This window comes from Schistocerca serialis, chromosome 2 (assembly GCF_023864345.2).
Source record: "Schistocerca serialis cubense isolate TAMUIC-IGC-003099 chromosome 2, iqSchSeri2.2, whole genome shotgun sequence".
NCBI lineage: Eukaryota > Metazoa > Arthropoda > Insecta > Orthoptera > Acrididae > Schistocerca > Schistocerca serialis.
In genome coordinates, this window is record NC_064639.1 from 1,152,464,727 (window position 1) to 1,152,491,358 (window position 26,632).

The window sequence follows — 26,632 nt, forward strand, 5'->3', positions numbered from 1 at the left end:
GCAATGTTTCTAGTATGCTCGTCACTCTTTTCAGTTCTGAGCGCACAGTGAGCGCGTAAGGATGCGTAGAAAATTGTGTCTCCGGCTAAGTATGGGTGCCTGCGGCACATTTCGCCTGATTTCAAGCAGCCCACACAATGTAACTGTTACACAGTTCCGTCTTTATGAAAATTTTCTGCAGCACACTGCAGGGGCAACGGAGACGCTCCTGCAGCGTTTTCGATGGGAAGTTTTTGTTCGCCCACCATACTGCCCGTAATTGACTCCCCCTGGGTTTCATCTCTGCTGGCATGAACTGATGGCTATGAAGACAACATTTTGGCACAGACGAAAAGCTGCAGATGAGCGTAGAAGATTGATGAAAAGAACAGGCGAATGCCTTCTATGACAAACTGGAAGATGTAGCTCACTGTTACAAATAATTTTTTTTTATTTTCACAATGCTTTCCATTTCACGACCGATCGGACCTTACTTTCAGTCTAACCCTCATAAGCAAAATGTTTTTTTCGTGTAAATAGTGGTTCTCTTTATATCGGTAGAAGTTATCTTGTGTTGAAAACAATTCACTCATCAAGTGAAATAGTGCAGTGGTTAGCACAGTGGTCACGCATTTGGAATGGCAATGGCCCAGATCAAAGTCCATTTCCCGTGGTTCAAGTAAATAATTTATGACAAATGCCGAAATGTTTCCCTTAAGTAAGACATGGTGCATTACATTCCCCATTCTACCTTCAAACTCAGCTTGTTCTCCTTCTCCAGTGTCCTCAAAGCGGAGGGTATTTTAAACCTTAATTTGCCTTCTTTCATTTGCAGCAAAACGTTTATGTGTTTCCAAACGGCAGCTTAACTGAGACAGGTCGTAAGTGATGTATCACTTCTCTTTAACTTACAGTTCCCTGAGATTGGTGCCTTCATAGTTTGCAACCCGCAAAACGTAAGTGTCCTACAGTTCGCTGCATCCTAGGCGCTAACCTGGACAGTAATTTACGTCCCTCACAGTATTGAATTCGCAACTTAAAAGTCTCCTACAAATCATCTAGCCTTATTTGCCATATATATATATATAGTCACTGCTTTGCGATTTTCGAGGATTTTACGAATTCTTTAACTGTATGTTTTTTGGAGTTGCAGCTCAGTTCTCCATTCCATTATCCGCATAGTATTTCTAAACCTTACATAATCACCTTCCAAAGGTGCTCCGAGCAGTGGTAATACGTATGCTGTCTGCATGGACTCCATCCATAAGGAGACGAAGAAGCCAGTTGTTGGAACATTATGAGTAAAATGGAACCGCGTCATCTCGGCTGTGAATCGACATTTATGCAGTCAGTATCCCAATTGTTTAGCACTATAGTGTCTATCCCTCTCCTTCGATCTCGTGAATCTAGCATTGAAGTGTCGACGATTCCCTTCGAAAGAGGATCAGTAATACGCAATTACGGTTTTCTTGACGTGGCTTGACAAAGTGTTTTATCAAAAGGATATCTCCAACATGATGTGTCCGTGGGATGATTTCCTCAATACTCACGGCGATTTTGCCTGATTGGAATACCGATTCTGTACTGTAAGGCCTTCGGAAGAAAATTTCCTGATCGCCCCTTATAATATCAAGGTAACTATCTTGAATCTCGCAACATGATGTAGAGCGTCTATCTTCTGGTAAGATTTTTCCAACTCAATTTTTCGTAATCGTTCTTTTGTAATGCGTTTTCAATTCGAATTTCATGTTAATTCTTCGTAGCCCTCCGTAATATCTTATTTCATCTCCCTCTAATACTATGATATTTGTCTCGTCTGCGTTTCATTTCCATACGACTGAGTGCTCGAGTAACTTCAATTAATAAAATTCACCGGAAAATCTGCGAATTTGCCGTCACTTGATACCATTTGACTTCTTTTGATCAAGGAAATATTTTTCAACTACATGCTCATAGTGCCCTGGTGTGTAATGTTACTTACTAAGTAACAGAATTAAGGGGGTCTGCGCAAGAAAGCACTAGTCCACAAGAGCGGATTTTCAAACTGATTGATTAAAGGGAAATAAAAAACATAAATGCAATAAATCAAACCGATTTAAACAGATGACAACTCTTCATACTTTTTTTATAGCGGTATAAATGTAACTGCTTGATGCCAGCACGTGGTGCACTTGAATGTAAGACACAGCGTGATCAGACTTATCCTTACTAAGTTGAGGATTAGCACTTTCTTCCGGCGACCCCTTCAATTCGTTCAATGCCACTTAACTAGCATTCAGGAAGAGTGAAGTTCAAATTTGTGCCAGTTCACAACAATACAGAAGTTTCGTGATTTCCGAAATTAGATGATTGCTAGGATGGTCACGTCGAAAAATGGCTGAATAATCCTCTGCTTTCTCTTCGTATCTTTGTCCGACTAATTTATTATCCCGTCCCAGTGGAGTCGACATGGAAGGAATTGAATGAGGCATTCCCGTATCTTTTACTTTTTGCAATGAATATTGCAAAATTTTAAATACTTGTGATGTCACTAATGTTTATACTTCATCACTTTATATTCTTTTGTAGATTAAGCTCAAACTAAATTCTATGCTAAATATTTGCCCATTCAGTTTTTCACTCTCAGCCCGCAGAACTATACTAACTGCAAAACCTTAGCTTTTTAATCGGTTTCTATAGTATTTGGCTTTGGTGTATGAGGGTTGGAAAGTAGAGTGGAAACAATAGGATTGTTGGAGAATGGTTTGAGGATGGTGTAGATTGTTCGGAGGTGTTCAGGGTGAATGAGAAGGAATTTGATGAGATGGTAAAGGATCCTTGTGGAGCAAGGTAAACGGATGTGGAAAGTGAGGCGAAATACATAGTGTTTCAGGACTGATAGAATTTGGATGGGGTGGAGATTCATTCAACATTCACATAACAGAGGATGGGAAGGATCAAAGATTTGTAGGTGCAAATGACAGTGGAGACGTGCAAGAATTCACACTACCATTCCGTGTACTAAAATCCAGTGCATATGTTTCTCTCTCTGCATTTTGTTCAGACAAGGCTTATTCCTTGGAGTCCTTCCCGCAAATAATTTTTAGAAAGTTTTTGTCTGACCGTTCGATCTGAAACTTGAACCCTGACTTTTCAAGATGACATTTACATCTTGCGCTGTACGCCGATGAAGAGGGCAGATCCTACGACAGTCTTGATCGCTCAGTATTGGTTTTCTGTCAGTTTTCGTTGACCCAGTTTCTTCACATGCCTTGCAGACTTTCCTCACGCCCATGTCCAAGCATTTTGTTACTTCTGCGTAAGTAGAACCATCTTAGAGCATACATTTTTCGAAATCCAAGGTACATAGTTTAACTCAGACAGAACAGTTATGAACACCATAATTATGTCAAATGCAGCAGCTACTCACAACAAATGAAGACATTAAATCGGCTTTTAATGTCTTCGAGCCGCGCCGGGTGGCGCTAGGGTGTTCTACTTGCATCGCTGATATCGATATTCGGCTGTCCTGCTATCTTTGACTGCTCCCCCCCGGCGGGTTTTCCGGGTGAACGTGTCACGAGAGAGTCTCCAGTCGGCGTTCAACGAGCCAACTTGTGTTGAAAACAAGCCGGTGTCCCTAACCGTTGTGCATGGGCCTCGCCGTGCTCGCCGTCCTTGTCTTTTGTGGCGCCGGATGTACGGTGCCGATCATGGGCGCCTTGATGTGCAAAACTGTGGTGGGTTCGTTGTCTCACGCTGAACAGCTTCCCAGCTCATAATTTGCAAGTTCCAAGTTACGTATGACTTTTATTCTGTGTTTAACTAAGAAGACTGCTGCCGGAGATGGTTCTGAACGTGGCGCTCCACAGGGGCTATTTTAAGGAGGCTGGTGATCCTCATTTCGTTTCTCATCATCCGTGGAGTTTGCTTTTTTAAGTGGTTTCTATGCAAGTTTTAACTTGTTTTAGGACATATTGACCGCTTGGGGACTGGTTTCCGTTGTGTACGCGCCCGGCAGCCGTAGAATTAATGGTTTAATATTTGTCACGGCAGGATATGGTATGTTTATTTAATGTTGAAAGTGCTTTAAGGCGACTGGAAGTGATCTCTGAGTTTACTGCTAATTTACTGGAAGACGGGTAATGGTAGAGTATTGCTCCATAAGAATTTGGGGCCATGCTTATTATATATTCCAGTGTGGCTGTGATTTGCCCTTGTTTTCATTGCAATCTATTTGTGCTGCAGGCCATTTGTTAAGTCTGCTCGTTCCCTGGCGCAGGTGCGGTTATGGATACTTGTCAGGACTGCCCATTGTAAGGCCGGTCGGACTATATACAAATATATATACCACCTGCTAGTGAGCCCGTGCACAAGCCGTGGGGAGTGAACGCTCGTATTGCCTGCCGGCCGTAGCGTTATTGCTTCAAATTCTGCTGGGGGCATTAACGCTGTTCTCTAAAGTTAAGTGAGGCCACTTCGTTAATATCAGCGTTTCTGTAAGTTACTTTACTGGTTGAATTATTACTAGCCATTGTTATTTAACACTTATGATAATCATTTGTGTATCTTCAATGAATGTCCAACTTGTTAATTTTCCTGTGTGCCAGTTTGCGACCTTGATTGTCCCACTTTGCATTTATTAGTATAAGCATGTTTCACTGTGGACCTTTATGAGGACAGTTCAGTTTTATTACGCTTTAATATCTTTGTCTTTTGATGAAGTTGTGGTATTATGTGGCTGTGTAACCTTTCGTTGGAAGTGTGTAGTGTTAATAGTCCTTTGAGATATGGTTAAATAAGAACGATTGTTTATGGTTGATTATTCACCGTAGCTACTATCTATGACTTTGGTTGCGGACGCAAAATATGATTCTTATTCGTGAAACTTCCTGGCAGATTAAAACTGTGTGCCCGACCGAGACTCGAACTCGGGACCTTTGCCTTTCGCGGGCAAGTGCTCTACCAACTGAGCTACCAAAGCACGACCCACCCCCGGTACCCACAGTTTTACTTCTGCCAGTACGTCGTCTCCTACCTTCCAAACTTTACAGAAGCTCTCCTGCGATTATTCGTGTTCATGTAATTCAGTTAAAGTGAAGATTTGTATATTGCATCAGGAAGAGTGCAAATGTCCGAATTGAGGTTTATAATAAATTCTGTTTTGAGTCATTTTAAAATTGTAAAACAATCACAAGCTCGTCCATCACAGGTGATCCCGGGCTTCTTATTTCCTTTAAATAACTGTGGTGAGATTGTAATTTTTTATCTTCTAAACAACTGAGTAGTACCGCAGTTCAGTCTTCATTTTTAGTGATGCAGGTTCTCTAAATAGTGCCTCATGAAAAGAACTTTCCTGAATTTCTTCGATGTCTTCCTTTATTCCGACCTGGTGAGGATCCCAAACACTCGAGCAGTGCTCAAGAATCGGTCGTACTATCGTTCTGTACTGGTTCTCCTTTATAGATTAGTTACACTTCCCGAATATTCTTTCAATAAACCGAAGTCTACCATTCATCTTCCCTACCACTGTCCTTACGTGCTTTTTCCGTCTCTTATCGCTCTGCAACGTTACGAAAAATGGTTCAAATGGCTCTGAGCACTATGGAACTCAACTGCTGAGGTCATTAGTCCCCTAGAACTTAGAACTACTTAAACCTAACTAACCTAAGGACATCACAAGCATCCATGCCCGAGGCAGGATTCGAACCTGTGACCGTAGCGGTCTTGCAGTTCCAGACTGCAGTGACTTTAACCGCACGGCCACTTCGGCCGGCTGCAACGTCACGTCTAGATATTTAAACGACATGATTGTGTCGAGCTAATGCTGCGCTGGAAGGTTGTAGAATTGTTTTTCCTACTCATCCGCATTCATTTGCATTTTTCGACATTTAGAGCAAGCTGTCATTCGTCACACCAACTACAAACTAATGTCCAAGTCCTCTTGCGTCCTCCTACAGTCACTTAACGACGACACCTTTCCGCACACCATAGCGCCATCAGCAAACAGCCGAGAATTTCTGCTCATCCTGTCCTTCAGTTCATTTTCTTGTATAGAGAAAAATAGCGATCGCATCGAGGACAATGTACTGTGCTCTATTACCTAATAAGTTTCCGAGCCACTCACACATCTGTGAACCTTATTCGTGTGCTTGGACCTTCGTTAACAATCAGTAGTGGAACACTGTGCCATACGCTTTCCGAGAAATCTACGAATATGGAATCTGTCTGTTTTCCTCCACCCATGGTTTGTAAGATATCATGTGAGAAAACAGCAAGCCGTGTTTCGCACCAAGAGGACCTTTCCAAACCCGTGCTGGTATGGGGCAGAAGATTTTGTGTTCCAGGGAAATTTATTATAATCGGACGCAAGTTATGCTCAAGAATTCTACAGAAAAACGATGTAAAGGATACTGATCTGTAATTATGCTCGTTCGTTCTTTTACCCTTTTTATATATGGGAGTCATTGCGCTTTTTCCTTCGCAATGCTGCATTACTTAGAGACATGAGAGAAGTTATATCTGAAATTCTGATAAAAAGACAAGTGTATGTATAACGGAGAGTAAAAGATAAGGACATTAAGAAACTTAAAGAGAAGATCGGTATAAACTAAACTGTATACCAGACTGTAAGACGCAATTGTACACTCTTGCTCATAAATTAAGGATAATGCTGATACATGGTGGAACAACGCTCTGGTGGGAGGTTTGCGGGTTTAAGTCACCTCAGGGTATGACCATGCGGTGCATGTGACCTGCAGTCGTCGCACGGTGGCGCTGGCAGCAGTCCACATGCGCAGAGGGGTGCTGGTGCATGTCAGAGTACAGTGCAGACGTTTTCAGACGTGCTAATGGTGACTGTGTGTCGAGAATGGCTCAAAGAACACATATTCATGTGTTTATGAGGGGTAGAATACCAGGGCGACTGGAGGCTGGTCAAACACAGCAGGTTGTAGCACGGGCCCTCCGTGTGCCATGAAGTGTGATCTCAAGATTATGGCAACGGTTCCAGCAGACAGGAAACGTGTCCAAGCGCTACACTAGGGGACGTCCACAGTGTGCAACACCACAAGAAGACCGATATCTCACCATCAGTGACCGCAGACGGCCACGGAGTACTGCAGGTAACCTTGCTCGGGACCTTACCGCAGCCACTGGAACAGTTGTCTCCAGACACACAGCCTACAGACGACTGAACAAACATGGTGTCTTCGCCTGGAGACCTGCAAGGTGCATTCCACTGACCTTTGGTCACAGGAAAGCCCGTAAATCCTGGTGTCAAGAACACAGTACATGGTTACTGGAACAGTGGTACCAGGTTATGTTGACGGACGAGTTCAGGTATAGTCTGAACAGTTATTCTGGCCGGCGTGAACCAGGAACCAGATACCAACCTCTTAATGTCCTTGAAAGGGACCTGTATGATAGTCGTGATTTGATGGTGTAGGGTGGGATTATGATTGGTGCATGTACACCCCTGCAGGTCTTCGATAGAGGAACTGTAGCAGGTGAAGTGTATGGGGGCGTCATTTTGCACCAGTATGTCCGCCTTTTCAGGGATGCTGTGGGTCCAGCTTCCTCCTGATGGATGATAACGCACGGCCCCACCGAGTTGCCATCGTGGAGGAGTACCTTGAAACAGAAGATACCAAGCGAATGGAGTGGCCTGCCTGTTCTCTAGACCTAAACCCCATAGAGCACGTCTGGGATGCTCTCGTTCGACGTATCGCTGCACGTCTTCAAACCCCTACGACACTTCAGGAGCTCCGACAGGCACTGGTGCAAGAATGGGAGGCTATACCCAAGCATCTGCTCGACCACCTGATCCAGAGTATGCTAACCTGTTGTACGGCCTGTGTACGTGTGCATGGTGATCATATCCCATATTGATGTCGGGGTACATGCGCAGGAAACAGTGGCGTTTTGTAGCACATGTGATTCGGGACGGTTTTCTCAACTTATCACCAATACCTTGTACTTACAGATTTGTGTCGTGTGTGTTCCCTATACGCCTATGCTGTCAGCGCCAGTTTTGTGTAGTGCCACGTTGTGTGGCACCACATTCTGCAGTTATCCTTCATTTATGAGAATGAGTGTACTACAAAAGTTACACACATGTATAACAATTATTTTGAATGCCTGTTAACTGTATTTTCCACGTATACAGGACAGAAAATTATACAGCAAAGTATGCACTGCACGTGGTGTCAGTAAAGCTATTGCTAAATTTGGAAAAAAAAATTGAAGACCTAAATTAACATCCAACAAATGCTTCAGGGACTATTTTAAAATTAAGTATGAATAAAAATTTAAAAATACTATTACAATGTGTGAAGTGAAACTAAGTAGTAAAAGTTTCTTATAAAAATCCCATAAAGAAAATCAGTCCGAACAGGCGTTGAAGACCCAACAGTACCGACCGACCGCAGTGTCAACCTTAGTCCGAAGGCGTCACTGGATGCTCATATGAAGGGGCACGCGGTTAGCACGTCGTTCAGTTTTCTTGCCCGTAGCCGCTACTTTAGTCAAGTAGCTCCTCAGTTTGCCTCACAAGGACTTGGTTCACCCCGCTTGCCAACAGCGCTCGGCAAACCCGGGCTGTGGCCGAGCGGTTCTAGGTGCTTCGGTCCGGAACCACGCTGCTGCTACGATCACAGGTTCGAATCCTGCCTCGGGCATGGGTGTTGTGTGATGTCCTTAGGTTGGTTAGGTTTAAGTAGTTCTAAGTTCTAGGGGACTGATGACCTCAGATGTTAAGTCCCATTGTGCTCAGAGCCATTAGAACCATTTTTGAGCAGACCCGGACAAAGCTGCACAACAGCAACGGTTTCACGTAATAAAATTATAAACAGCCGACCAGTTGCAATGGATAAAGAAATTCTTTAACTAGGTTTAGACAAATATAAATTTGTCTTCTTCAGAAGGTAACAATTTTACATTAATAAGGACTAATGAACCATCGCCGTTTTTAGAATTGTCGGCATAGATCCGTGTGTCAAAAATAAAATATAGCCCTAGAGTTAGTGTTTGTCACGTTAATACAAAATATCTCATGGATCTTGCAGAGCTCACAAATTAAAATTGTTACCTTCTGAAGAAGACAAATTTATATTTGTCGAAACCTAGGTAAAGAATTTCTTTATCCATTGCAACTGATATATATATATATATATTCATCCAGTACACAATTTCTGCGAGTCCCACGTAAATCGCCAGGCTGTGGCCAGCGCAGCCGAAGTGGAAGAGAAGTGCTGGAGATAACGCCATGGAGAACGGCGGCGGTGCGGCCGGCATATATATATATATATATATATATATATATATATATATATATATATATATATATATATATACAGCCGACCAGTTACAATGGATAAAGAAATTCTTTACCTAGGTTTCGACAAATATAAATTTGTCTTCTTCAGAAGGTAACAATTTTACATTTACACATATATATATATATGTGTGTGTGTGTGTGTGTTTGTGTGTGTGTGTGTGTACGTATATTTCAAACTGGTTTGACGCCGCTGGCCACGAATTCCTCTTCTGTGCTGAATAATGGTAACATTGATATAGTAAGTAAAAATGACGAGAGTTAATTTGTCGTAAGCAGCACAGTTAAAATAGGAAAATATGTACCTCTTCTGTGAAAAGAAGCACCAATTGTTTTTGCATAAAGTACAAAAATGGTTCAAATGGCTCTAAGGACTATGGGACTTAACATCTCAGGTCATCAGTCCCCTAGAACTTAGAACTACTTAAATCTAACTAACCTAAGGACATCACACACATCCATGGCCGAGGCAGGGTTCGAACCTGCGACCGTAGCAGCAGCGTGGTTCCGGACTAAAGTGCCTAGAACCGCTCGGCCACAGCGGCCGGCATAAAGAACAGGGAACCTAGATATTACCATTCCAGGACATCGAATATATAAAACAAAATGGTTAGAGTAATGAAAGATCGTAGCTGTAAAATAAATGTTTATTCCAAGAGTCACAGAAGGAAATTGTGACAAATGACTTCTTTTTCCGATTAATTAATTACCATTTCCAGTCTCAATACGAAAATGACACAGTTAAAATCAGTATACAGTATTTCATTACAAAATAATTATTACAGCAGATAAAATTAGAAAAACACTTAAGTGTCCCTTGTCTTGTTTAACACTTTTTTTTTGGCTCGCATAGCTTTTCATATCCTCTGTACTACGTCATGCCACGGTATGGGATCTAAAGCGAATAGAATAAGGTCTAGGTTGGGCGCCTGATGCATTGCTAGTCGACGATGTTTCTCGTATCATTCCCAATGGGGGGTGTGCTATCTCAGTCCAGCACAGTCCTGCTGAATGCCACAGGATGCTCTGTTATCTCCGAGAGGTTGCCTCAGCGCGCAACAGAAGCAAATACGACACTGAGTGTTTGCCTCAGTCAGGTTAGGAGATACGTGTACAAATTCTGAGCGGAACAGCTGGAAGTTGTGCCCACAGTTCACGACGCTTGTACGCCGAACGTGCACCGCCGCCGTTCTCCATGGCGTTATCTCCAGCACTTCTCTTCCACTTCGGCTGCGCTGGCTACAGCCTGGCGATTTACGTGGGACTCGCCGAAATTGTGTGCTGGATGATACAGGACGGCGTGGACGTATGGTCTTTCTCTGCCTGCTATTCTCTGGAATACGTATCCGTCTGGAATCAGGTACTATATTTTACTCATCCATTTGTGCTTCGACCGATTTTGACGGCGTTCGCCAACAGTCCATCCTATCACTTGTTATTCTCCTTACCTATACACTTCTTACGAACAGCTATGTCAGTAATATGTGATAGATACTGGAAGCTTCGCCACTCTGTAGTTTTTCCCTTCAGTGCATTAGCAAATGTCATGTGAAACATGGTCTTTCTTCATTGACTTATTTCTCCTATCTTCTTTTAGAGCATCACTAAGTTCGTCGTTCTGTACAGCTTTTGTCGACGTTCAGTAGTACCTTACTTAAGATGTCTCCTAGTTCTACCACCCATCTCTCAGATCACATGCTTTTGACTGCTTTCTCTTAAATACACAAAATAGTAAGTATTCTACTACAGATGTCATGTTCGTGGCTCTGAGCACTATGGCTCTGAGCACTATGGGACTCAACTGCTGAGGTCACCAGTCCCCTAGAACTTAGATCTAGTTAAACCTAACTAACCTAAGGACATCAAAAACATCCATGCCCGAGGCAGGATTCGAACCTGCGACCGTAGCGGTCTTGCGGTTCCAGACTGCAGCGCCTTTAACCGCACGGCCACTTCGGCCGGCTGTCATGTTCGTAACTTGCGTCTACGTAGATATTAAAAGTTCATTTTACTTTAAAGCAGAGACAGTGCTGAAAAAGCTCTACGGTGGTAGACTTTGCCCCCGAAATTAGTACAGTTTCGCCTATTTTTCAAGTTAAGGTACACTACGTACAATGACATGTATATTTACTAATTTATTCGAATAGCCCTTTTCGAGGATACGATAAATCAACTTTAGTTTCACCTCTGTGTGTTTAATTTTCGTTTCTCCCTGACCTCCTTCATCCTTCGAGATCGCCGTTCCTTCTTTTTGTGGATCGAATTCCTTCCTTTTGCAGATCTCTTTCTTTCCTTAAATCCTGAATTTTGTGTTGCCTCTCTAAAAAGTATTCTGTTATTAAGTCTACAAGTTTGCGTCCGCCATTTCTTCTCGATGTTTGAGACTTTATTGTGAGAAAATTAGAAAAAACTTACGTTTCAAAGAATCGGCCTCGCTGGTCACTCGTTTCTCCCCTACTTCGTGCAGCATACGAACCCCATGAGGAGATCCATGAATCGATCCAATTTTTCACTTACTTATACAATCGGAAGTGCTGGTCAGTCAGGCCGTGTCCACTGACTGAAAAAGGCGGTAGTCAGAAGGAGAAACAACGTCTGGAGAACACGGCGGGTGGGGTAGTACTTCCCATTTCAACGTTTCCAAGTATGTTTTGATGGATTTTGCGACATGCGGTTGAGCATTGTCACGCTGCAAAGTCAACTTTTCTTGTCTATCGCTGTATTGTGGCTGTCTGTCTTTTAGTGTTCGGCTCAGACGTAATCAACTTTTTAAAACAAGCGTTCAGTGCATAGTGTTGTGGAATTGGGGAAAAAACCGCAAATTGGCGTTCATAAGAAGAAGAACACCAAAAATGCAACAGGAGCGTAATATGTAGGAAACTGTCCACGCAACCTGCCACTGATGATGCCTTGCAGAAAATAAAGGCGAAACGCGTATGGCACTAAAATTGTGTTTTATTCAGTTGCTGTCAGACGGTCCATAAGTAAAAATTATTAATATACCGTAATATTACACGTAACTGAGGAAGACAGGACTATAAAAGTTGAAGTTATCAACTGCTTTCGATAGCGGCATGCTGCGATTGTTTCCGTCTGTTGCAGTAGCTTCAGAAACCTTCTCTCTTCCACCGTCGTGCCGGCCTCTGACGGCAAAATCATAGTTCCTGAAGAATTGAAACCATTCTCTACACGGTATTTCACCAACAATGCCTCGCTATAGGTCTTGCCCAGCATTTTATGAGCCTCAGTTGCAGATTTCTTGATGTTAAAGCAGAAAAGTGAAACGTACCGCCAATGACGAGAATTGGCTCTTCAATTTAGAATAACTTTATGATGCAATCACAAATTGCGTTTGATGCCACTATATTTACAAATGCCTAAGCTTATTGTACGACACTTACGACCTACCATCTGCACCGCCGTTTGCTGCTACAGCCACGTACTGCTAAACGATAGAAACAATTTTGAAGATCTAATACCTGTTATGTCGCTTCGTATCTTTGTCAGTTTCACTAAACCCTGTGGTTTTTTATTTTTAACTGTTTAGTAAGTTCAAGGTCTGCTTGGTTGGTCTGATATTTCCCATTCAGTACATGTATCCATAAAACTGTTAACTTCTTTTCTTCATTACATCTGTTAGCTTTTGCGTTTTCAAATAGAGCTTTGTTTGTTCTTAATTTGTATTCAACATTACTACTACTTCTAAATTCAAGTATTTTCCTTAGAATTTTTTCGCCTTTTCCAGTTTTCCAAGATCCCCAAATTTTGTTATTTTAAGTGTGTCTGCCGCATAAAGCGTTTCAGACCGTTCGTCTGTAGATAGTGTCTTAGTTTTGTGTTGCAGGACAAACACTTTTTTATATATATTTTTTCTATAGCTATCTTTTCTTTAGCATTCCTTATTATCCGTTCTCCTAGGCGTTGAAGACAGTTTGTTTTGGGTGCTGTGTTGTTATGAACTTTAAGATTTGGAGGGCATCATTGATATTTGTCATGAAGTGTGGGTTTTTTCAAATGATATTTTTAGTCCTATTTTGTCTGCTTTTTTCTATAGTTATGTGATTCGTTCTTTCGCACTTTCCAGAGAGTCAGTAATTAATTCCATGTTATCTGCAAAAGCTAGACAATATATGATGATACTATTTCAGTTTCTTCCTAGTTGAACACATTTAGTATTGATATCCTTCCTCCTTTCTCACACTATCTTCTCTAGCGCGCAGTTGAAAAGCATCTCCCTGTCTTACTCCTGATTTCATTTCAAAAGGTTTTGACATTTCCCCTAGAATTTTAGCTTTCGGTGTTGCTTTTGATGATGTTTATTCTGTTAGTTTCGTTGTTTTATTGTCGAGTCTGAATTCCTTCATGATGCTGATTATTGCATTTGTATCAATTCCTTATCATGCCTTTTTAAACTGTACAAACGGTATTACATATTTCCAGTTTCTCATTCATATTATGTTCTTTAGGTCTAGTATTTACTGTGCGCAAGACGTTCCCTTCCTAAATCCTGCTTGATGTTCTCCTTGTTGTGGACCGAGTGTTCCTTCATCTCTCTTTAAAGGCGCCCTGGGAAAGATCTCATACGTCACTAGCGAGAGGGAGATCACTCTATGATTGTTAGGAACACTTTTCTATCCTTTTTGTGTAGTGGATTTACTAATGCCGATGTCCATTCTGGTGGTAAGCTATTTGCTATCCAAATCTAATTCATGATTGCTGTTAGACATAGAATAAGGTTGTCACTAGAGTGCTTCCACAATTCAGCAACAAATATTATTTTCTCCTGGAATTGTCTTGTTTTCAGTTTTATGTTTTTTCTGATTTCCTCTTTTGTTGGCGGCTTTGAGTCTGGTTGTATTTGGATTAAGTTATCAAAATGAAATTCTTCTTTTGGTGGGTCGCAGTTCTGCAGTTCTTTGAAGTAGTTTGCACTCATTCTGCAGTTCTCAGTTTTATTATATGCTATTATATGCAGTCTTTTGTGTTTTTGGATCTATGAACCTTAAACTTGGTAGTGTGTTCTTCTTTACACTATCTTTGAATGTCTTGTAAAAGCCCCTTGTGTCGTTATGCTTCAATTATGATACAATTTACCTTAGATTATCTTTTATATGTTGTACTTCGGTTTTCTTGAGACCTTTTGATGCACGTTTCCTTACTTCTATAAAATTTTCCTTTTTCTGATCAATTTTATTTTCGTTTCAGATATTCCAGGCTCGCTGTCTCCCTGTAATTAGCTCATCACAATCATCATTCCTCCAGAAATTTTTCCTTTATTTTTAAGAGGAACAGTTTCTTCTGCAGTCTGAATAACACCTCTTTTGCAGTTTTTCTTAACATTTAGATTTTATTTTTTCCAACGGCGTTGTGTAAATATTTTCTCTAGGTAATGTCTGAACATCAAATTTTTTGGGTGGACAATCATTTTTTCTAAATATTGGTCTGAAATTGAATTTAACGATAGATCGGTAATGATCTGAATCTAATCCTTGATTCTTGGCAGCTCTTACTTTGAGTACCTAAATTGCAGAGCGTCTATTTAGAGCATCGCGATCGAGTTGTTTTTCTCCACAAATCCGATTTGGTGATATGAATGTTTTTTGTGTTTTTTGGAAAGTTTTTTGAAGAATGTAGGCTTTACAACTGTGTTCTGCTCTCTGCACCGGCTTAAGAGTCCCTCTCCATTTGCATTATTTTTCTGTTTGGAAGAAGTAATACTGCGTTTTTCGATGGAATGTGATTTAGTGTGTCAAGACTTTACTGTATAGCTCTTTCTGTGCTCTGTTTTTCTGAGTTGTTAGTGACGGTGTAATTAAAGCAGTGTAAACTTTGATGGTTTAAATGTTAGAGTGGGAAAGTGTAGGGCAACATCCAGCAGGTCAGATATTCGGAGTGTGCGTCTGAGCGTTGACCAATGAGATGGCTCAACGCCACCTACGTCACACGCACGCCGTCTCCCTTCAGTACAGAGTTGTGAGGCGCCATATTGGTATTGATTTCAAGCCTATACGTATATATGCCGTTTATGAGCACCAGCAAATTGAGAATCACTGGAGAACCCGTTGTTAACTGTGTGATTAGTTCCCAAAAAGTAATGAGAAACATCATACTCGTGGAAAAATAATTATTGTAACTAACATATTATGAGAATATGCCATTTTAAGACAGCGACACACTGAGGATCCACCAAAAACACATCGTTCTTGGTACAATTTTTTATAATTAAATTTCAGTTAGTAACATATATACGATTAAGGTTTTCAACAAGTGGTAACATGCTATGATATCATGTAAGTAGTGTGTTGGTGGTTTAGCCCAGTGAGTGGAGTCACTGTTGTGCATGAAGTTGCATGGCGAGGTGGAGATTCGCTTTCCAACACTTCAAAATTTTTTTCCTAACATTTGCGTTTTTATTAGGTTCTCATGCTTTATTATTAGTTTAATATAAGTATATACTATAATATTTGATGTTATGTAAATATAAGTTCACCTTTTTTTGAGGGGTGACTTTGTTCGATTGGCTTAACCTACAGGACATCTTGCGCTACTTGTATAAAGATACACTCCTCGAAATTGAAATAAGAACACCGTGAATTCATTGTCCCAGGAAGGGGAAACTTTATTGACACATTCCTGGGGTCAGATACATCACATGATCACACTGACAGAACCACAGGCACATAGACACAGGCAACAGAGCATGCACAATGTCGGCACTAGTACAGTGTATATCCACCTTTCGCAGCAATGCAGGCTGCTATTCTCCCATGGCGACGATCGTAGAGATGCTGGATGTAGTCCTGTGGAACGGCTTGCCATGCCATTTCCACCTGGCGCCTCAGTTGGACCAGCGTTCGTGCTGGACGTGCAGACCGCGTGAGACGACGCTTCATACAGTCCCAAACATGCTCAATGGGGGACAGATCCGGAGATCTTGCTGGCCAGGGTAGTTGACTTACACCTTCTAGAGCACGTTGGGTGGCACGGGATACATGCGGACGTGCATTGTCCTGTTCGAACAGCAAGTTCCCTTGCCGGTCTAGGAATGGTAGAACGATGGGTTCGATGACGGTTTGGATGTACTGTGCACTATTCAGTGTCCCCTCGACGATCACCAGTGGCGTACGGCCAGTGTAAGAGATCGTTCCCCACACCATGATGCCGGGTGTTGGCCCTGTGTGCCTCGGTCGTATGTAGTCCTGATTGTGGCGCTCACCTGCACAGCGCCAAACACGCATACGTCCATCATTGGCACCAAGGCAGAAGCGACTCTCATCGCTGAAGACGACACGTCTCCATTCGTCCCTCCATTCACGCCTGTCGCGACACCACTGGAGGCGGGCTGCACGATGTTGGGGCGTGAGCGGAAGACGGCCTAACGGTGTGCGGGACCGTAGCCCAGCTTCATGGAGACGGTTGCGAATGGTCCTCGCCGATACCACAGGAGCAACAGTGTCCCTAATTTGCTAGGAAGTGGCGGTGCGGTCCCCTACGGCACTGCGTAGGATCCTACGGTCTTGGCGTGCATCCGTGCGTCGCTGCGGTCCGGTCCCAGGTCGACGGGCACGTGCACCTTCCGCCGACCACTGGCGACAACATCGATGTACTGTGGAGACCTCACGCCCCACGTGTTGAGCAATTCGGCGGTACGTCCACCCGGCCTCCCGCATGCCCACTATACGCCCTCGCTCAAAGTCCGTCAACTGCACATACGGTTCACGTCCACGCTGTCGCGGCATGCTACCAGTGTTAAAGACTGCGATGGAGCTCCGTATGCCACGGCAAACTGGCTGACACTGACGGCGGCGGTGCACAAATGCTGCGCAGCTAGCGCCATTCGACGGCCAACACCGCGGTTCCTGGTGTGTCCGCAGTGCCGTGCGTGTGATCATTGCTTGTGCAGCCCTCTCGCAGTGTCCGGAGCAAGTATGGTGGGTCTGACACACCGGTGTCAATGTATTCTTTTTTCCATTTCCAGGAGTGTATTTTGCTCCTTTTTCTTTTACGCTTCGTAATTCACATGTTACAAATATTCTGCTACTGGGTAGGAATAGTGGTCAAGTAATACTGACGTTGGGGTTTTACTAAAGTGTGGGAGTGATGAAATAATGTTTATCTTATGTGGAGAAGTATTGCAAATTTGTATCGCACTGTTTGTAATGGAACTTTTATAAGCCTGTGTCCGTATTGATTGGACATGGTACTTACCTTTTCGTGGACGATGGAGGAAATGTGTGTTTCAATAGAGCTAATGTGGGATTTTTACGCAGCCCGTTTAGTAAACAGTGTGATTTACCAACTGGAAACATACCGCAACTGCCGCTGGAGTGCGTTGTGATGGCGTATACCACGTTGGGGCCCACGTACCGTATGAACAAGTGGCATCATTTCTGAGCGTTCATCATCACCACGTTGAACTCACCGCGCTCAACGTTGACGTTCGACAGCACGGTCCGTGTGCCGACGGCTTAAGGCACCTGTCGCACCGGACTCTGCGTGTTGATTAAGGACTATTTATCAGTGCAGGTTGTTTACGAGTAGTGCACACTTCGTATTTGCATTCAGAGGCCGAGTTCGACGTGCAAGGAAAGACCTAACAGAGTTCCAAAGAGGGTAGATTGTGAGGGCTCGATTAGTTGGAGCATCAGTAACCAAGACAGACAACTTACTGAATGTTTCAAGAGCAACTGTTTCTACATTCACGAGACCCTACACAAAACATTGAAAGACATAATCGTGTAAACGTAATAGTGGTCGCTAATCAAAACTAAATGACGGATATCGTCGTACGCTAACACGAATTGTGTCAAAACAACACAAAACTACCGCGGCTAAAGTGCCTGCAGAGCTCAACAGCCATCTTTGAGACCCCGTTTCTACCGACACTGTCCGCCGAGATCTCCATAAAGCGAATATTCACGGACTAGCTGCTATATCGAAACCATTAGTGACGACCACCAACGCAAAGAAGCCTAAAACGTGGGGTGGTGTCAGGAGCATAAATCCTGGACGGCTGTTCAATGTAAACATGTAAACACTTCATATGGTCCGAAGAGTCAACGTTTGCAGTATTTCCAACATCGGGCCGGGTTTTGCGTCTGGAGAACGCCAAAAGAAGCCCACAGTCCTGACTGCTTGATTCCAACGGTTAAGCATGAAGATGGAAGTGAGATGGTGTGAGCAGACATACCGTGGTACTCTGCTGGTCCCGTCTTTACTCTCAGAGGCCGTGTTACAGTCAACGATTATGTGACCGTTACTCAAATGTTGTTCCCCCACAATGATGCCATATTTCAGGGCGATCATCCACTTACCCACATAGTCAGTTCAGTACAGTGGTGATATGACGTGCATGCAACTGAACTGCAACGTCTTCCCTGGCCAGCGCAGTCGCCGGACTTAAACATTATCGAACCCTTCTGGGCGGTATTGGGGCACAGACTGCGGAGATTTCCGCGTCCCTCATCATTACGTGAGTTAGAAGAGGTTCAGATCGAAGAGTGGCATAATATTCCACTGGAGACTATACAGTCATTATATGCCAGTATTCCAAGAAGAGCAGCCCCTTATTAATAAACCATTACCAAGTAAGTGGAGCTGTTCACATTATTTTGCCTGTCCCTTGCACTCTCTTCATGACTCTTTTCCTGGTTTTCCCTTAAATATCCTGAGTCCTTCTGAATAAGGTTATTCATGAGTAAAGCATGATTGTTGCAGCGCTTTTTCCTTCCGGAAGCATATTAAAGTTTGAAGTTTTCCTGTTTTTAAAAGTGAACTTACATTTCAAGTGGATAGGTAATTTATGTGTCTGTGTCTGATTTAACTGGTTTGTCTTTTAAGGCACCTTTCAGAGCCAACTCAGTATTGTCAGCTCTTAGGAATTTTCCAGACGCACCTCTGGTGAACAGACGCTCACCACTTTGCCGCTTGTTGGAATTCAGACGCACAGTGAATTTTATCTTGTGTTGTTTCTTCCGCTAGTTCTGCAGTTCCAGGATCTATTCTCTCCGTCTTCACTGTCGCTGAAGTCTTCACTGTAACCCTACAATAGAGGCCTCAAAGGGTGCCACCACCCGGTTCACGTGTCAGGTGAGGCCCGCCTTGGGACCGGCGTAGTGGATTGACGTGTGCTATACCGTTATTCTACTTCCGAGATATAGGTTGCCTGCTAAAAAAAGTTATTTCCGCATGATGACAGTTAAACATCATACGAATATTAACATCAATCAGAATACTAATACACAAACTACAGAACAAGTTGAATGGAATATGTTATTCAACAAAAAAACTGCTTTCCTTTCGTAAACTGTAGGTCCCTTTTTTTGTTACTTACATTATTTTCTGAAGAAGTTGTTCATTTTCTGCAGGGAACACTTGATCATCGGTACATAACCTTCTCTCTCTCTCTCTCTCTCTCTTCCTTCTTTCAGTTCCTCATATTACTCACTACTTTGCTCACAAATCTTCCACGACAGATATTAATTAGGCAAGAAACACATTATGACCTCATCTTATTTTTTTAATGGTTATTTGTCCATTTCTTTCTACTGTATTCTTACCACTCCTTTCTAGCTTATTGTTTGATGAAACTCCTCTTAGTCTCGCAGTACTTCCAGTTTAGGTCCCCTTACGATATTTCAAATATAACCTTTTTTCCCAGTAAAACGACTATCACCAGTCATTGAAAGACACATACATCCCCCAGTTGACTTCAGTATTTCGGACCATCAATAATCCACGTGTAACAGCCGAATACTTTACGTGTCAGTAAGCAAACACTTACGGCACAATATACTTTCGCCTGTTTTGCGGCTTAAACAAGAGACAACCATAATCAAGTTTTATATCACGGTACTCCTATCATCGAGGGACCTCAGTCTAAAAAAAGGATGTAGTTGTTTTAACATCCCAGTAGAGATAAAAGCTAAAAATTAACCACACAGCAAAATACCCCTGTGTGTACTACTCATTATTTTTGTTTATTTGATTTTTATCGCTGTCCACCTGACGTGGAAAATTCTTAATTAATCTAACGGTTATAAAAGCAAGCCGTTTAGAGCTTTTGAATCCTCGACAACTCTTTCTGTTACGTAGAAGAATTTAGATTATTGTAATGTGTAAAAGCTGTGGATAGCAATTACTGATTCGTATCTCTAGGTTTAATTTTAAAAAACTGGCCAGGCACGAGTAGAGCCTGCACTCAGAGAGTTCTGTGCACACTTTGTTACGTGTATAGACAGTTCATCCATCCCGGGAATCGAGACGCTCATCGATTGTTGCCTATTATCGTCACTGATGTTGCCAAGACACCTGTCCACCGTATCCCTATACTTTCGAGAATTTTTTAAGTTTAATTTTGACGTCGGATTACAAATGAAAAAATAAATATTTTGCATGTGATATAATTACAAATTCACAATTTTCGGATTTTTTTCCTTTACTTGTACTATGAAACCCAGCTTTTTGCCACATTTCATGATTATATGCCTAAGGGATGTATCCTATAGGTTTTGATTAGTGAGTTTGCGAGTACGAAAATGAATGACATAAATAGCCGTATCGTTTGATTGCACTGACCTAGAAGCTAACATTTATTACGTCGCCAACGGACCATAGACTTTGTATGTGATATAAATTCAAGTTATACGTCTACCCGATCCTTAGAAAATGGAGTCTTAACAGTCGGAGGGATACACAGACAATCGGATAAAAAATGACACTTTTTTTCGTTTCATATAATTACAAATTAACACTCTTCGTATTTTTTCCTTTAATTGTTTCGTGAAATCTTGCATCTTGCCAAATTTAATGACTGTAGATTAACGGGAAATACCTGGTCGTATTTGAGAAGAGAGTTTGCGAGTATCAAAATATGTGACATAAATGGCCGAATGTCTTGATTGCATTGACATACAAGCTTGAATTTTTTACACCGCCCTGGGTAAACGTTAGTAGGTGAGATAAATTTACACTTGATAAGTCTACCCGTTACTGAGAAAATTCAATCTTAACAGGGAGACAGACAGAGAGACAGACAACAAGGTGATCCTATGGGGGTTCGGTTTTGAGTGACTGAGGAAAGTAAACCTGAAAAATTCATAAATGCTCAATGCGCTAGGCATATTTATAAATTAATTTGCAATGTGAATGTAAAATGATTAGTTTCACATCATTACGATTTATCATGCAAAGGATCCATGAAACATGAAACTAATTAACTACATCGCTTTTTCTCCATTCAGTTTACCAGTGGGGACCCAGTAACAGTAACGGAAGTACTCAAGCACTGCAGCTACTGCAAAATTTTCTATTTACAATCACTGAGTAGCACGAAGCGAGTTCCTAGACATCATAAGATTGACCTCTGGTAACAGGTACCTGTCATTGGTACGCATTCATTTCCTTTATAATATTTTGTTTCTTTTCAGTTTCATGTGTTAAATTCTTGTTCAGACCTAGAAAGCTATGATAGTGCTACTTTCTTTGCTCACTGTACTTTCATTAGATACTCCGGTCCCTTCTTCTTGTCAGCGTTTTCCATACGTTCCTACCCTCGGTTCTTCAGAAAACATTTCTTACTATCAGTCCACATGTCAACATTCTTTTGTAGCTCTCATTGTCTATTTTGCTTCCTAAGTAGCAGAATTCCTTAACTTCATCTACTTCGTAACCATCAATCCTGATGTCAGGTTTCTCGCTGTTCTCATTTCTACTACTTCTCATTACATTCGTCTTACTTCGATTTACTCTCGATACATATTCTGTAATCATTAGATCGTTCACTCCATTTAACACATTCTGCTATCTTTCTCCACTTTCTTTATTAGTGAATCTAAGCATTAATATCCTTTAATCCTACTCTGGGACATCTCCCTCATTGGTTCTTTGACGTATAGATTGAACAGTAGAGGTGAAAGATTACATCCCTGTCTTATACCCTTTTTAATCCGAGCACTTTGTTTTTCCAATCTTATTTTTCCTGAAATGTGAAAAAAACGGCCTCTTAATTTGGCCAGGAAGGAAAACGAGGAAGGGCTAGACCAATGGGTATCTGTTACAGAAAATGTCAATTATAGCTCGCACACAATCATTGTTTGCCAAACCATAAGATAAAAGACTAATGATACAAATTTCAATCAAAATTTAAACAGCCATAAAAATTACCAAACAGCAGATGATGCCATCAAAAAAATATAATAAAATTGACTCAGCCATACAATAGGCTACTGCCAAACACTTTTACTAAAATACAAAGTGACCAAAAAATGAAAACAAAGATTTAAAACCTCATAAAACAGACATTGTAGCAAGCTTCACAAGGTTCAAATGGTTCAAATGGCTCTGAGCACTATGGGAATTAACATCTTAGGTCATCAGTCCCCTAGAACTTAGAACTACTTAAACCTAATTAACCTAAGGACATCACACACATCCATGCCCGAGGCAGGATTCGAACCTGCGACCGTAGCGGTCGCGCGGCTCCAGAGTGCAGCGCCTAGAACCGCTCGGCCACTCTGGCCGGCGCTTCACAAGGTTCGACAATAACATTCAAATAATTGAAATTTACATTAAATTGGAATGACCATTGAGATCACGACCATTAGTAAAATGTTTAAATAACTTAAAAAGAAGCAATAAAGTTATAAAAATGGAACCTCTTTTAATTAACAAGCAGTGTGACTCGGAAGTGCTCTAAGACTTCAACTTAGCTTCAAACAGTAGCATTAAAGGCCACGGCTGCGCTTGTAACAAATAACACTGCAGAAGAGGGGCAGCGCGAGCTTTCGCTGCGCAAGACTTGTGCAGAGAATAGCAAAAACAGTCGGCTGTGTAAGCCGTCTGGGTCCAGAATGAGTGGTCCCGACAAGGATCGGTAAACAGCACCGACGCCGGAGCACAAGCAGTCTCAACGAAATGCCCTGCAGCACAAATAAATTCCAATACGAGCAAGATCAAGCCGCCGGCCGAGATTATAATAAATAATGATTACGCTCCCAATGGTTACTGCTTCCATAAGGCGCGATATTCTAAATGTAAGTCTTCTAACATTTTAGCAGAAAATTTAAAACACCACATACAGTTGGCTTAAGGAAATCTCAGAATTAAATAGTTATACCAAATCCTCTTGGAACAATGACTAAGCCAACCCCGAGCCAGTTGCCTTAAAATCTAAGGCTCCTTGGCTCGTACACTCTACAGGCCAAACAAAATAAAATTTCCGTGCAAACCACAAAAATAAAATAAACAACTATATGCATGACCTGAAGCAGAATTAGCAGCACATTAGGCTCAATCAATGAGTCACGATGGGGCCACGTCCTGAAAGACGGTTAATCTTCCGCCAAACGACAACTACAAATTGAGCATAGCATTTATCCAAATGTCCTGTTGGTGCGTTGGGCAGACGGAGGGAATATTTTGAAAAGTTGCTCAATGTAGGTGAAAATACGATCAGTAATGTTTCAGATTTCGATGTACAATGGGATAGGAATGATGACGGAAATAGGATCACATTTGAGGAAGTGGAAAAAATGGTCAATAGATTGTAGTGCAATAAAGCGGCTGGAGTGGATGAAATTAAGTCGGAACTCATCAAATACAGTGGAATGTCAGGCCTTAAATGGCTACACAGGATAATTGAAATGGCCTGGGAGTCGGGACAGGATCCATCAGACTGGACGAAAGTAGTAATCACACCAATCTTTAAACATGGAAACAGAAAAGATTGTAACAACTACAGAGGTATCTCTTTAATCAGCGTTGTGGGTAAAATCTTCTCAGGTATTGTTGAAAGGAAAGTGCTGGAGGCCTCTTAGAGGTTGTCAGGACCAGATCTTTAGCTTACGGCAAATAATGGAGAAGTGTTACGAGTGGAACAGGGAATTGTATCTATGCTTTATAGATATAGAAAAGGCATATGACCGGGTTCCTAGGAGGAATTTATTGTCTGTTCTACGAGATTATGGAATAGGAGGCAAACTTTTGCAAGCAATTACAGGTCTTTATATAGATAGGCAGGCAGCAGTTAAAGTTGACGGTAAATTGAGTTCATGGTTCAGAGTAGTTTCAGGGGTAAGACAAGGCTGCAACCTGTCTCCACTGTTGTTCATATTATTTATCGATCATATGTTGAAAACAATAGACTGGCTGGGTGAGATTAAGATATGTGAACACAAAATAAGCAGTATTGCATATGTGGATGACTTAGTTGTGATGGCAGATTCGATTGAAAGTTTGCAAAGTAATATTTCAGAGCTAGATCAGAAATGTGAGGACTATGGTATGAAGATTAGCATCTTCAAAACGAAAGTAATGTCAGTTGGAAAGAGATATAAACGGATTGAGTGCCAAATAGGAGGAACAAAGTTAGAACAGGTGGACGTTTTCAAGTACTTAGGATGCATATTCTCACAGGATGGCAACATAGTGAAAGAACTGGAAGCGAGGTGTAGCAAAGCTAATGCAGTGAGCGCTCAGCTACGATCTACTCTCTTCTGCAAGAAGGAAGTCAGTACCAAGACTAAGTTATCTGTGCACCGTTCAATCTTTCGACCAACTTTGTTGTAAAGGGAGCGAAAGCTGGGTGGATTCAGGTTACCTTATCAATAAGGTTGAGGTTACGGACATGAAAGTAGCTAGGATGATTGCAGGTACTAGTAGATGGGAACAATGGCAGGAGGGTGTCCACAATGAGGAAATCAAAGAAAAACTGGGAATGAACTCTATAGATGTAGCAGTCAGGGCGAACAGGCTTAGATGGGGGGGGGGGGGGGGGTCATGTTGCACGCATGGGGGAAGCAAGGTTACCCAAGAGACTCATGGGTTCAGCAGCAGAGGGTAGGAGGAGCCGGGGTAGACCAAGGAGAAGGTACCTGGATTCGGTTAAGAATGATTTTGAGGTAATAGGCTTAGCATCAAAAGAGGCACCAATGTTAGCACTGAATAGGGGATCATAGAGGAATTTTACAAGGGGGACTATGCTCCAGACTGAACGTTGAAAGGCATAATCAGTCTTAAATGATGATGATGATGATTTATCCAAATTGTTCAAATTATACATAAGTCACTCGGTTCGTAACACTAGTCCTGATAACATGCTTCAACAAGAGAGTCCACTTTCGCACCAAAAACAGACAATCTGTGATAATATTAAACATCGACCAGTACCGTGCGCCAGAACAAATACCAGCTGACAAGGAAGCCGAGAATTAAACATTTATATAAATAATACACTGCCAACGAACTTCACAACAAACGTCCTTGTAGAGGGCGACACCAACATTACCCTAAACTAAAGGCGCCACGGACACTTAAAATTCACTGATCGAACTTCCAATAAGATGCCATATACAAAGATTTAATTAAAATATTTGACAGACCTTTATAACACAAATTATTGCACATACGAATCAGCCTGCAATATTCCATAGAGTCGCGGACTCAAGTACCAATAAACAGAACCGCAGTATCCAGAAATTCCGGTACACACGCCTCTGACAGTTGGAGAGTTTTCAATAATCCACTCCTGAGGTTCCTTGTCATTGCGAGCCAAACACAGGCCAACACGACCCCTGCATATCCTTCTCAGCTTACGTCAACACAGAGAGACAGGTGGGTGGCTGCAAAGGGCCTCCTTTTCCCGTGGTTACTTGATTGATACTCCCTTTATCATACTAACTGCCCTACTCGATTGTGCCTCCAGCAACCCGGCCCTCCACGCCACACCAGAGTGAGCTGCACTCTATGGGCAACATCTTACAGCCAAAGATAAGATTATATCGATATCGATACTGTATGACAAGCCGCCACGGCCCAGTTCCCTCTTGGTTCTTGCACATATTGTGCATTATCCTTCTTTCCCTATAGTTTACCCCTATTTTTCTCGGCATTTCGAACATCTTGCACCATTTTACATTTTCGAACGCTTTTTCCAGTCTGATAGTATATCGCCAGTCTCATACGTTCTACATATCAACGTGAATAGTCGGTTTGTTGCCACTTCCCCCAGTGATTTTAGAAATCCGGATGGAATGCTGTCAATTCCTTCTGCCTTTTTTGATCTTAAGTCTTCCAGAGCTCTTTTTAATTGTGTTTCTAATACTGGATCCCATAATGCTTCCTTGTCGATTCCTGTTTCTTATTCTATCACATCGTCAGACACGTCTTGTCCCTCGTAGAGAACTTCAATGCCCTCTTTCCACGTACCAGAACTTAAAGGTGTCCAGGTCAGTCTGCAAATTTCGACTTCTGTAAAACATCACCAGTATTGAGAATTTTGTGTTCTTTTAAATTTGGCATGCTTTCTTTCGTTACTTCTGAAAGTGTTCTGGCCCGTTGTGT

The 26,632-nt window shown here is 42.0% G+C and overlaps 1 protein-coding gene across 2 annotated transcripts in view; it reads left to right on the forward strand.

Annotated features, from left to right (window-relative positions):
• LOC126456729 (androgen-dependent TFPI-regulating protein-like) overlaps positions 1 to 26,632 on the forward strand; it is a 211,502-nt gene that overhangs the window by 35,628 nt on the left and 149,242 nt on the right. Inside the window, exon 1 of one of the 2 annotated variants that reach the window (XM_050092473.1) lies at positions 10,401 to 10,652. The exons of the other annotated variant lie outside the window; for it this stretch is intronic. Within the exon in view, the coding sequence (XP_049948430.1) occupies positions 10,488 to 10,652 (165 nt within the window). The 5' untranslated portion in view covers positions 10,401 to 10,487. Of the gene's footprint in view, positions 1 to 10,400; positions 10,653 to 26,632 lie in introns of those variants that run through there. 2 annotated transcript variants of the gene reach the window in all.